The sequence below is a fragment of the Lactuca virosa genome, chromosome 4, assembly GCF_052849685.1.
Source record: "Lactuca virosa cultivar CGN04683 chromosome 4, Lactuca_virosa_CGN04683_v6, whole genome shotgun sequence".
Lineage (NCBI taxonomy): Eukaryota > Viridiplantae > Streptophyta > Magnoliopsida > Asterales > Asteraceae > Lactuca > Lactuca virosa.
In genome coordinates this window covers 6685449-6698297 of record NC_136429.1, presented here as the reverse complement: position 1 = coordinate 6698297, position 12849 = coordinate 6685449, and the positions used below count along the sequence as shown (strand labels likewise).

The 12849-nt window shown below is 38.5% G+C and overlaps 1 protein-coding gene across 1 annotated transcript; it reads left to right on the top strand.

The window, feature by feature from the left end:
* Window positions 1-1629: 1629 nt before the first annotated feature.
* On the top strand, window positions 1630-5700 carry LOC145109611 (subtilisin-like protease SBT4.6). Its single transcript, XM_079046807.1, has 9 exons — window positions 1630-1749; window positions 1855-1946; window positions 2433-2679; window positions 2764-3250; window positions 3332-3426; window positions 3507-3722; window positions 3803-3914; window positions 4508-4721; window positions 4952-5700. Exons 3-9 carry the CDS (start codon window positions 2504-2506, stop codon window positions 5566-5568), a joined length of 1917 nt encoding a protein of 638 aa, XP_078902933.1. The 5' UTR covers window positions 1630-1749; window positions 1855-1946; window positions 2433-2503; the 3' UTR covers window positions 5569-5700.
* The last annotated feature ends 7149 nt before the right edge of the window (window positions 5701-12849 follow it).

Genomic DNA, 12849 nt, shown 5'->3' with positions numbered 1-12849 from the left:
CTTTTAGATTAAGTTTTTCCACTTTAAATTGATACACATCGTGTAAACATTGGGAATGGTTCAATCAAATGTTCCGTACTTGTAAATCCCCTCACACTTTGCTATTATCTCTGAACTTACGTGTACAATGGCAAAAGCAAGCAAATAATCTCATAGGAGAAATCAAATATCATTCTACCTTTCATTTTTATTTATCTTCTACTCATTAAATAGAACACAAATGCCAAAATCAACAAATGAAAGAGGATATTTAATTTCTCTTTTCATAAATTGGCAAAATTAATGTAGTCGATGAAATATACATACATACAAATGGCTGTTAAAGCAATGGTAAAACTAATTCTATTAAAAGCCCAAATTTTTGGAATGATTTCGTTACTTCTTTCTCTTCACCGGCTTAACTTCATGACTTTAAATTGGAATGATATATCAAAGATGAGATTATTGAATTTACAACTTTTATGTTGTGCTTATACATGCAAGCTTTTAAAAGAAAACATGAAAACTCATTCATTAAAAGGTGAAAATATTTTTTTTTCTTCTCTTTGATCATACCGACTCCGTGTCTTTCTTTGTCTTCTTCTGTGTATCTGCTGTAAAAGAGAAACTTTCACTAAAACAGGTAAAAATGAAAAAAACAAGTGGGAGACTTGGCACCCCAAATAAGTAAGACTGACCTGATGGATGCTAAGCAAAGGAAAACATTTTCTTTTTCATGAAAAGTTTATCTATTCCTATATTAGTAATGATAACCAAATAAAGAAATGTGTCAAAGTAATAAACATGCAATCCCTTTGCTCAATACAATGCATTACAGTCAAACTATGTGTTAGTTGTAGGCAAATTTTGAATTTTGGTTATCCCATCGTGGACCATTTATAACTTTATGTCTTAGTCCATACGGGCCTAAAATTCCTCTTTTATCTTTATATAATAGATATATTCAGACAACAAAACCTTTTATAATCATCTTGTGTGAAAAAAATACAGGAATCCTAACATTCTTAAGAACTAACACCAAAAGGACTCCAACATTGTGAGAATGTTGGATATTATGCTTTTCTTATCCTTCTGGTTAAAAAAAAACATATGCATACTTCTACCTACTAAAAATACTTACTTTCTTAAGATTTTGGCTGTTTAAACCATTATAGATATATGTATATATGTCCTTGATTCCATCCCAAGGGCATTTTTATGGGTCATTTGAATTTAAAAATAAGGTGAAAACGTCTTCTGTGTTAACATTTGATATTAAAGCCATGGTTTTTCTATGGCTCTCAAAAAGATCAAAATGGGGCAAAGGTCTGAGTTTGGGGTTTGTGGGCTGATTACCCTTTGTAATTCACCATGTAACTTTGAACTCTAGTTTCTAATAAAGTGATCTTGCTGTTAAAAAATAAATAAGATATATGTATATTGATATACATGTACATATACATGTCATGTAGAGATATGTACAGAAATAGAGAGAGATGGAAAGATGCTCTGAAGTGGACAACGACTAAAAAAGAAAAAAAAAAAAAAAAAAAAAAAAAAAAAAAAAAAAACTAAACCCGGTGCCTAAATTCCTATAAATGCCCTCTATGGAAATCCAATTAAGCATACTTAATCGTTTTGTTTCACCATTTACAAAGAGAGTGAGGGAGAAAAAAGAAGAAGAAAATGAAGATGATGAATGTGGTCTGGACATGCATAGTAGTGATTTCTTTAGTAATAGTTGTATCCTCAATTGATGAAGACTCAAAGGTTAGTTCAGTTGACTTATTTTTATAGAGAAGATGGTAATTAATTAAAATACGAATTGTAGATAAAGATGTTCAACTCTTGAATCTAATGTAAATTTATGTGCAGGTTTTTATTGCTTACATGGGATTTCTCCCGGAAGGAGAATATTCACCTTCATTGCATCACTACGAAATCTTGAAAAATATTACCAACCCCAGGTATATCTTTACATTACATTACCTTTTTAGATTTGATAAACACATTTTTTGCTTATGATCTCCCAATGGTCATGCCTTGCCTTTCGTTGACATATGTTCTCCCAATGGTCATGCCTTGCCTTTCGTTTAATTTCCTGCAGAGGTAGCGAAATTAAACTTGCACAAAATTAACAAGTAACATAATCACACAAAATTAACAAATGAATACAAAAAATAACAAATAGAGAAACGTGAGAATCTTCGAAATCAAGAGATATAGCAAATGGAGGTTTTGTTTTTTGTAGAGTAAGAAGGAATTAAAAGACTGGGAATGGTAGATAACACTGTTAGGCCAAATTCATGAAAGACACTTTATTATTAGGTTTGCCAAATTCATGAGCAAATACATATATATTCACATAGATATATTCTCATATATGTATATGATGGCTGTTAAATTACCCATGTATATATGCATTGCTAAGCGATTGATTAACATCCCAACAGGTTTTGATGGGATCATCTCGGTATTTCCATGTCAAAAGTTGCACCTCCAGACAACAAGGTCGTGGGACTTCATGGGATTTCCAACAACAATCGAACGGAGTCCAAGGGGTGAGAGTGACACAATCATCGGAATCATTGATGGCGGAATATGGCCAGAGTCGGAGAGTTTCAGCGATGAAGGCCTTGGACCTGTTCCCGCTAGGTGGAAAGGAGAGTGTCAGGGTGGCACAAATTTCACTTGTAACAGGTAAGCTTGAACTACCAGACTTTGTAATTAGTCTTTCTTAATTATAATTTTTAACATTGCTCATAATTAATAATCAATCCACAGGAAGATAATTGGAGCTCGTTACTATGGAGTGGAATATTCTGTTAGAGACATGCATGGGCATGGGACCCATGTTGCATCTACCATAGCTGGGAGGCAAGTGAATAAAGTAGGTTATTATGGTCTAGCACAAGGAACTGCTAGAGGAGGCGTTTCTTCTGCAAGGCTGGCTGTTTATAAAGCCTGTGACGTGGACTGTAACATGAGAGATATCTTGACAGCTTTCGACGATGCAATATCCGACGGAGTTGACATAATATCTATTTCTGTCGGGAGCAATGATCCGCTTGAGTTTACCTCCGACCCGATTGCAATCGGAGCTTTTCATGCCATGCAGAGAGGTATTCTAACAGTCAATGCTGCCGGGAACGCTGGTCCTGGTTTGTATTCCGTCACAGGAGATGCTCCGTGGATCTTTGCTGTTGCAGCAAGTAATACGGATCGAAGAATTGTTACTAAACTTCTTCTTGGGGATGGTACAATTCTAATGGTGAGTATGTATAATCATTACTTATTGCTTATTTGTCTTTCACATGAATTTTAGAAGTTAATAGTTAATGGAATATTGTAGGGCAACTCTATTAATGCTTTCCCTTCCAGTAACGAAGAATTGCCTCTTCTTTATGGAAAACAAGTGACAAGCGAGTGCTCTGAAAATGAAGCAAGGTAAATTTTTATTTATTGAATGCATGCAAAAAAGAATTATCTCAAGGCATGCAAATTACTAATCACATTTTCGTTTGTAGTTATTGTCATGCAAGGTGCTTAGACGGTAACCTGGTTGAGCAAAAAGTAGTTCTATGTGATGTAGATACCAACATAGATTTAGTAAAAGCAGCGGGAGCCATTGGTTGTATCGTCCCAAACCATGGAAACAATGTCTCCGAGGTTGGACCCTTACCTATTGCTGCTCTAAATACACATGACATTAACTTGGTCAAAACCTACCAAAACTCTACCAGGTTTGTTTTTTTCCTTATTAAATCTCTATAATTTATGTAGTTTCATATTTATGTTTAACGGGTACTTGTCACTTGAACAGATCACCTAAAGTTCAAATTTTCAAAAGCCAAGCTATTAACAATCAAGTTGCTCCTCTTGTTGCCTCATTTTCTTCCCGAGGACCGAGCAGATTTATATCTGATATTCTAAAGGTATTTCTTTATCTATATATCTGCTAGCATTTATATAGGATTGCCCAAGGGTTGAACACAAGCATTAGAACCACGGGGCCATGTAGTTGACAAACCTTGCACCTCTTAACAAATGTTGCTGAATCTATCTCCATAAAACCATGCAAACATGTTTAATTAGTTCTCCAATACGTTATATACCGATTTTTCAATGGTCGTTTATTAATGTATTTTTAAGAATTATTCTTGAGGTAATATAAAACCATGAATTTGAATAGGAAACTTCTTGAAACAGATACTTGAATGATGTTCATCCAATCTCTTCATACTATTTTAATCTCAAAAATATAATGTAAAAGTTTTTGATTTTAGTAAATTCAAAGACTGAAGTGATCTATTTGGTAACTAATTAACGAACTAACTTTGACTTGTTGAAATAGCTAAAGGTGCATCTCATCTTTTATGAATTACAAGTTATATCAATCAGACCAGATTTAACATAACACTTACGAGTTAACCAAAATATTACTATTAAAATTGTCTATCTATGAAAATTTCGTATTAATTACGTCTATATATGAGAATATATAATGAAACATTCCATGTTATATTAGCCTGATATAACGGCCCCTTGTGTGGAAATTCTGGCGGCCTATTCACCAATGGCTCCACCATCTCATACTTATATCGACAAAAGGTCTGTTAAGTACAATATCCTATCAGGAACATCCATGGCTTGTCCACATGTTGCTGCTGCTGCTGCTTTTGTCAAATCATTTCACCCAAATTGGTCTCCCTCAGCAATAAAATCAGCACTCATGACCACAAGTAATTTGTTATCTTATCTTAAACTAAGACTTTAGCATCTATTAATTTAAACATGTTCAGGTATATAAGACTTTAGCAGTCATGACCACAGCTAATTCCATCAAACACAAACACCTGTTGTTTTGCTATTCAACTTCTCTACTACTGTGTCACTTTCAATATTATATGACCTTATTAATGAACTTTGTAGAGCTCATCTCATTCCTTGTTGTTTAACTATTGTGTCATAGCCTGGGAAATGAATCCTAACCGGAGCTTAGATACTGAATTTGCATATGGGTCTGGGCATATTGATCCACACAAGGCTAAAGATCCGGGGCTTGTGTATGACACCTCTAAAGAAGACTACCACAAGATATGGTGCAGCATATTTCAAAGCATATTAAATACTCCTTGTGATGCCAACTTGACGCTTAGACAACTGAACTATCCTTCCATGGCAGTTGAAGTTGATGTGAATTCTGCATTTGTGGTGTCTTTTCCAAGAACAGTGACGAATGTCGGTAAAGCTAATTCAACATATGTTGCATCCATAACAGGAAGCACAAAGCTCGATGTCAATGTCGATCCCAGCATTCTACATTTCACATCATTAAACCAAAGGAAGTCTTTCGTGGTGACGGTTAGTGGAAAAGGGATCAAATCCTCACTAACTGTAGAGAGTGTGTCATTGTTATGGACCGATGAAGATGATATTCACAAGGTCCGTAGTCCAATTGTGGTGTATACCGGGAACACTACTGGGAACACCACCTCTAGTGCAGGAGCATCCATATCACCAAGGTTTTGTACAAACTTTGTAATTCTTTTTATTAGCATTATTATACAGCTCACTGTGTTTATATAGTCTAGGACTATTATTGTCATCAAGGCTTTACGTTAGTTAGACGTGTACTTGTCTTCTTTTCCTTTTTCATCTTAAAGATGTAAATAGGCTGAATTATTGTTGATACAAAAAAATAATAATAATAATAAAGCAATCTATATATCAATCCTAACGAACAGTAGCTTTATGCTTACATCGATTTTATACCATAGGCATTGGCAACATTCAAAATTGTAATCAAAATCAAAATGTTACCTGTTCATCCATAACCGAAATTGACAATTTGTATTTAAAGCTTCAGAAATTCATCCAGATCCGCTCCAAAAATGGACGCACCACCTACAAAGAACGGTGTACCATCGTACAAAACACAAATGATAAAGTGAAAATTTGTTATTATTAAACTATATTCGTTTATAAATTTTATTTTACTAATTAAAAAACATATTTAAAATAGACATTTAAATAAATAAAACAATAATATTGTTTTATAAAAAAACTATACCGAAAAAATATTGAATAATTTCGTATATATCTTAAATATCAAAATATCATATTTGTTCTTGTATTTGCCCAAGCTAATTTTTAAATATCATATTTACCCTTCATAGTATTTTAAATATTGGATTTGTCTAAATCAATATTTTTTGATTATTTTATATATTTTATAATTATTATAATTATAAAAAACAATTAAAGCGACTATAACTAACCCATGTAACCCTTCTCCAATATTTTTGTTGATGAAGTAGATTTATATTTGTTTTGATGATGCAGACGGTAGTTATGGTGGCATTCACTATAAGAAAAATCATCATTATCGGCAACGTCATTAGCAACGACGCCACCATTACCAACGACATTTTTACATGTCGGCGTTAATGGTGTCGCCGCTAAAAGTTGAAATCACGATCCGTGTGTTTTTTCAAAAAATAACCCTGTCCGTTGATAACATAATCCAATCAAACGACTGATATCCCTTCCATTGTACAATAGCATTACCGACGACACAAATAGCGGCGATTTGTCGCCTCTAATGCCCGAAAATTCTCTTCATCTGCATCGGGACATTCCAGCTTTCAATTCAAGGACATTCCAGCTTTCAATTCTAGATTGCAGGCAAAATTGATTGGTTCCATACTCCGGTGATTTTGACTTCCAAACCCTCGATTGGTTTCATAACACCGACGACGATTACCCGCAATCCTCGTCGCTTCACCACCACAATACCAACAATTGACAATCATCGAGATCTCACTATTATCGGCCACAAATCGAGCATCATCGGCGATTGTTCATGTTTCTCCTCCTTTATTTCTATTTATCTTTCCCATCTGAAAAAGATTAGCCATTTAGTTGCAACAACTTTGGGTTTCAGGCCAATTTGACCACCACTAGTATCTTTCTATGCTCTTCCCAACGACTTTCTACTATACGATACTACCACCACTGTATTATTGACAAGCACAAGTTCTTTCACTAATAATTTGTATGTATGTATTTCATATATGTATGTGAAATGTGCAATATATGTGTGTGTAATTGATAAGACCTGTTTGAGAAGGTCAATCTCCAAGAAGAATAGAGCAAGAAGAACAGAGAGAGCTAGAGCAAACAAACTACAACTTAATGACTTAATGGTTGTCATGTGACTCCTCAATTCTAGGAACTAAAACAATCATGCATAGACTTATTTAAGGAAACACTAATGGAGCTAAAAACATGCAAATTAAGAAAATATCAAGTTCACATGTGCAGCTAACTGACGATCAACAAACTTGGTCTTTAAGGTTCCTTTAGTCTTCATAACGGTTGGGTCTCTTGATGGTCCTTTTGGGTTGGCTATAGGTTGTACCCGTATCAACATCCCATCCGTTAGCAATGACCTCGTCCTCCAGGTTAGGTAAGAGCTTGGATAGATCAAAATCATCCTTGTTTTTCCTAGGTTGCTTCTGAGATGTCAGGCCCTTTCCAATGAAGAAGAACTTATTTTAATAGTCTGTGGGGGTGTGGAGAATACGTTGATACAAAATGGCTTCAGGCTCCAGAACTGGTAATTCCTCAATGGAATTTCTGGAAGTGGTAGCTGTGAGGGAGTGGAGTTTCCTGGACATGCTCGTAATAGAGATATGTAAAAGACATGGTGGATTCGAGAGCCTGGTGGGAGCTCGAGGCGATATGCTACTTTCCCGATGTGTTCCAAGATTTTGAAAGGACCAAAAAACGTTTGCACAGTTTGTTAGAGGTTCTTTTTACAACTGATGATTGTCGATAGATCCGTAGCTTGAGGTGAACTAATCTGCCCACTTTGAACTCCTTGTCTTGACAGTGTTTATTTTCCTGATCGGTCATTCTTTGACTTATGCGTTGTAGCGTGATCTTGAGGTGGTTAAGAAGCATTTGATGCTCTGCTAAGGTTGTATCAATGGAAGCTACTTTGGATGAACATGCAATATAATGAGGAAAAGCTGGTGGGAGGCGACCATAAAGGGATTGGAAAGGCATCATGTCGATGGCATTGTGATAGCTGGTATTGTACCAATATTCCGCCAAGTAGAGATACTTGTTCCAGTGCTTTGGTTCATCGCTTGAGAAGCAACGTAAGTAGGATTCTAAACACCGGTTGACTACTTCTGTTTGACCGTCTGTTTGTGGGTGGTATGCACTGGAGTGTAACAGCTTCTTCCGAATTTGGTGAACAATTCCTTCCAAAAACTTACTAAGGAATAGCGGTTCGTGGTCCGAGACTATGGTTTTTGGTACCCCATGGAGCATGTAAATGTGGTGAAGCAAAAGTGTAGCTAGCGCTGTTGCAGTATACTGAGGTGGAAGGGCTATGAAATGTGAGAACTTAGATAGCCTATCAACAATTACCCATACTGAAGTTTTTCCATTGGATGGAGGGATGTGAGTGATGAAGTCCATGGATATATCTTCCCATACTTGATTTGAAATTGGTAGAACTTGAAGAAGATCGCATGGCTGTTGAGTTGAGTATTTGGTCTGTTGACATACCAGACACTCTTTGATAAATTTTGTGACCTCCCTTTTGAGATACGGCCAAAAAAAGGAAGCGTTGATCCGATGCATTGTTGCTCTGATCCCCGAATGGCCACCCAAGGTAGAGGAATGAAATTCTTGTAAGAGTATGAGCAGGGGAGAATCAATGGGTGGGATAAATAATCGCTCTCTGAAGTAGAGTAATCAATCATGTAGGTGGTATCTAGGAAGTGTGGTAGGGTTAGCTGAGATCTTCTTGATCCAAGTTTGTCCTTCCTCAGTTGCTGTGTAATACTCACGTAGCTGTTGTAACCACGAGAATGTGGTAAAAGAGATGGCTAGCATCATTGAGTCTTCTTTCCTTCTTAGGGCATCCGCAACCCTGTTTTTTTCCTGGTTTGTAAAAAACCTCAAAGACGTATCCCAAGAGTTTGAATGACCATTTATGTTGCTTCGGAGTTTGAATGACATGGGTGAGAAGGTGTTTGAGGCATCTTTGATCTGTAAAAACCCTAAACCGTCGACCGAGCAGATATTGGCGCTATTTCTTTACTGCTTCCGTGATGGCATAAAGTTCTCGGATATATGTTGAAGCGATTTGCATGCGAGGGCAAAGCTTCTTGCTAAAAAAGTAATTGGTTTATCCACTCGTGATAGAACAGCTCATATGCCAGTATTTGATGCATCTGTGGTAACATAAAAAAAATGTTAGTGAAATCAGGTAGGTCAAGAACTGGAAGACATATCATGGCAGCCTTTAGGTTAGCAAAGGCCTCGTTGTCGTCTTCAGTCCACAAAAGCATTGGGCTACGAAGTAGTTATGTGAGCGGTGATGCCATGTTTGAGTATTTCTTTACAAAACAACGGTAGTAGCCCGTTAGGCCCAGAAATCCCCGAAGTCCTGTGAGTCTTGGGTTTGGGCCAGTCACTAATGGCTTTTAATTTTTATGGATCTGTGGATACTCCATTTTTGGAGATCACATGCCCTAGGTATTGAATCTCATATACCCTAAAGATGTATTTGGATAATTTGGGGTAATATTGGTGTTGAGACAACGTTTGAAACACAAAATGGAGATGTTCATAATGTTGTTCTCGCGAGCGGTTGTATATGAGGATTTCATCAAAAAAGACTAGCAGAAACCAACATAATATCGTTCAAAAGATGTCGTTCATGGTTGCTTGAAAGGATGAAGGAGCGTTGGAAAGGCCAAACCAACATGACATGAAACTCGTAATGGCCATCGACTGTGTGGAATGCTATTTTGTGGATGTCGTCGTCATGAACCTTATCTGGTGGTATCCGGATCGAAGGTTAAGTTTAGAGAAACTAACGCATCATGAAGCTCATCCAGAAGTTCATCCACCATTGGTATGGGAAATTGATCCCGAATTATGATTGCATTAAGAGAACGATAGTCTACACAGAATCTCCATGTTCCGTCCTTCTTTTTGACCAATAAGACTAGAGATGAGAACGGGCTATTATTCGGGCGAATCAGGCCTTCTCGTAGCATGGTGGATATGAGATCAGTCATGATCTGTTTTTGGAAATATGGGTATCGGTAGGGATGCACATTGACTGGTGGTGTGTTGGGGAGGATAGGAATGCAATGGTCGTGTGGACGGTTAGGTGGTAGATTTATTGGTGTAGTAAATATGTGCTGGTATTCTTGTAGGAGATTTTGAATTATGGTGTCAATCGGAGGTGGTGGTGAGGACTGATGTTGTGTGGAGGGTTCGAATAAAAGTGCATGCATGGGGGAAACTGATTTCTTTTGTAATAGATGATGGATTGAGCTTGCAGTGGCGGGGTGGCGAGTGGTTCTCCAGTAAGAGTGATGGATTGTTGGTTGTGTTGAAATGTGATTTGGGGGATGGAGAAATCTGATGTGAGAGGACCTAGAGAGCCCATCCATTGTAACCGCATAACCACATCAACGCATGTAATTGGTAGGATAAAAAATGGAATAATTACTGTGGTTCTTGGTAACTATAAGGATACTTCGGGGCAGTAGCCCCCATAGTGGATATGGGTGCCATTGCCGACCATCAATAAGAAGGTAGATATTTGTTTGGTGGTTAGATTGAGAAAATTAGTGACACGAGGCTATAGGATGTTGTGTGTACTGCCATAATACACCAAAATAGTCACTGGTTGTCCATCAATGTGACCCGTAATGCGAAGAGCAAGTGGAGATGCAGACCCTAGGAGGGCTGTCGGGGATAGTGACCAAAATTTAGAGAGGTTGTCGGTGGCTTGTGTCTCAGTGTGGGGAATTTCATTAATGGACAAATAGGATGGTTTGATTATTGGTTGGTGGTGTCGTCCGATACAAAGGGTGTTACTTCATTATCAACCACTAGCAAGAATTGAGGTGTGTTGCACTTATGACCTAGGTGGTACTTGGCTGGACAGCGGAAGCAAAGGCCAACCGCTCATCATTTCTGCATGGCATCTGGTGAGAGACGGGTGAAGGGAAGGTTGGGATTTGCTTGCGTTGGTGTGGGAAGGAGAAAGGTTGGTGGTGAGTTTTGGGTGGTTGTAGAGTTGTCGGGGGAAGGAATGGCAGGGAGTTCCAGGACCTTCGTCAGACTACTGATACGGTGGCTGAGATCATCACTATGTTCTGTGAGAGGGTGTTTCTGGTACCGTAGTATGTGGCGGATGAAGAGATGAAGAAGGAAAAATATCATGAGATGTTGAGGAGTGATATCCGGCAGTTTGTGAGCCGATCCAGTTGCAGGACACTGGAGGATATGATTACAAGAGTCAGTGAGAGAGAGAGAGATTGATGTAGAGATGGAGAGGAATAGGAAGTCAGATCAGGCTCAGGGTTCAGGGAGTTCGGGAAAGAGGCCCAAGGTATTTGATTCGATATTGTGAGGCCATCAGGGTCAGACCCGTTGTAGCAAGTGTGGAAAGACGTACGATGGGGCATGAAGGGTGGGTGGTCCTAGCTGCTTCAAGTGTGGCCGGACGGGTCATATTAGCAGGGATTGTATTGCTACTACCACCGCCACCCTGACATCTGATCTAATTTGCTTCCATTACAATCAGAAGGGAAAAAAGAAGGCCAATTTCCTAAGTTTGGCAGCAGTAGGACCAGTGGTAGCACCTACTCCAACGACTCTATGGATTACTGATGGCCACTAGGGTATGGCAGATGCGCCTGTTATGAGGAGCAGGGCCTTTCAGCTAACAGCCGAGGAGGCTCGTGCAACATGATGTGGTGACGAGTATGTATCTTCTCCTAATCTATTTATCTATGTTAATTTTTTTCTTATATTTGTGTGTTTGTTTTAGGATCGTTCCTTGTGAACAATATCTCTGCCATGGTATTGTTTGATTTGGGGGCTACCCGATCTTTTGTATCTCTTGCACTCAGCAAGAGGTTTAATGATGCTCCAGGGGAGCTGGATTGTCCATTAGAGGTGGAGATTGCAGATGATCGATCTATTCGAGTATCGAGGGTTCATCGGGATTGTGTTCTAGAGATGTTCAGCGAGCAGTATCCGATTTATTTGGTTCCTATTCCTTTGCGCGGGAACACAATTATTGTAGGGATGGATTGGTTTAGCCCTAATTTGTGTAATGATAGATTACGAGCATCAAATGGTACGTATTCGGGCCGCAAGGGGGGGGGGGATTGGTGGTTCAGGGAGAGAGAGCTCATCATGGACCGATTCTATGTTCAACAGCTAGATTCAGACATTATCTTCATCAGGATTGTTCCGATTATGTTGCCTATGTTATGGATACACGAGATAAGGGTAAGGCGAATGTGGATGATGTGCCGATTGTGCGGGAGTACTCGGATGTGTTTCTGTAGGATTTTCCTGGAGTGCCTCTGGAGAGGCAAGTGGAGTTTCTGATTGACTTGGTCCCTGGTGCGGCTCTGATAGCCAAAGCATCGTATCGGTTAGCTCCTCCAGAGATGCATGAGTTTTCAACACAGATGAAGGATATGTTAGACAAGGGGTTCATTCGAACGAGTAGTTCACCTTGGGGAGTGCCAATCCTATTTGTGAAGAAGAAAGATGGGTCGCATCGGATGTGTATTGACTATCGGTAGCTGAATAAGCTGACGGTGAAGAACCGTTATCCACTCCCTAGGATTGATGACTTGTTTAAACAACTTTAGGGTGCATCTTAGTTTTCCAAGATAGATCTACATTCGGGTTATCATCAGATGATGGTCAAAGAGGAGGATGTGTAGAAGACGGCTTTCCGAACTCGTTATGGTCATTACGATTTCGTGGTGATGCCCTTTGGGCTCACGAATGCTCCGGCCGTGTTCA

Excerpts from the sequence above, each read along its gene's own strand:
- LOC145109611 (XM_079046807.1), top strand. The coding sequence starts at position 2,504 with ATGGGATTTCCAACAACAATCGAACGGAGTCCAAGGGGTGAGAGTGAC. Across the intron at positions 3,251-3,331 it reads GGGATGGTACAATTCTAATG|GGCAACTCTATTAATGCTTT; the intron begins GTGAGTATGTAT and ends GGAATATTGTAG. Across the intron at positions 4,722-4,951 it reads ATCAGCACTCATGACCACAA|CCTGGGAAATGAATCCTAAC; the intron begins GTAATTTGTTAT and ends ATTGTGTCATAG.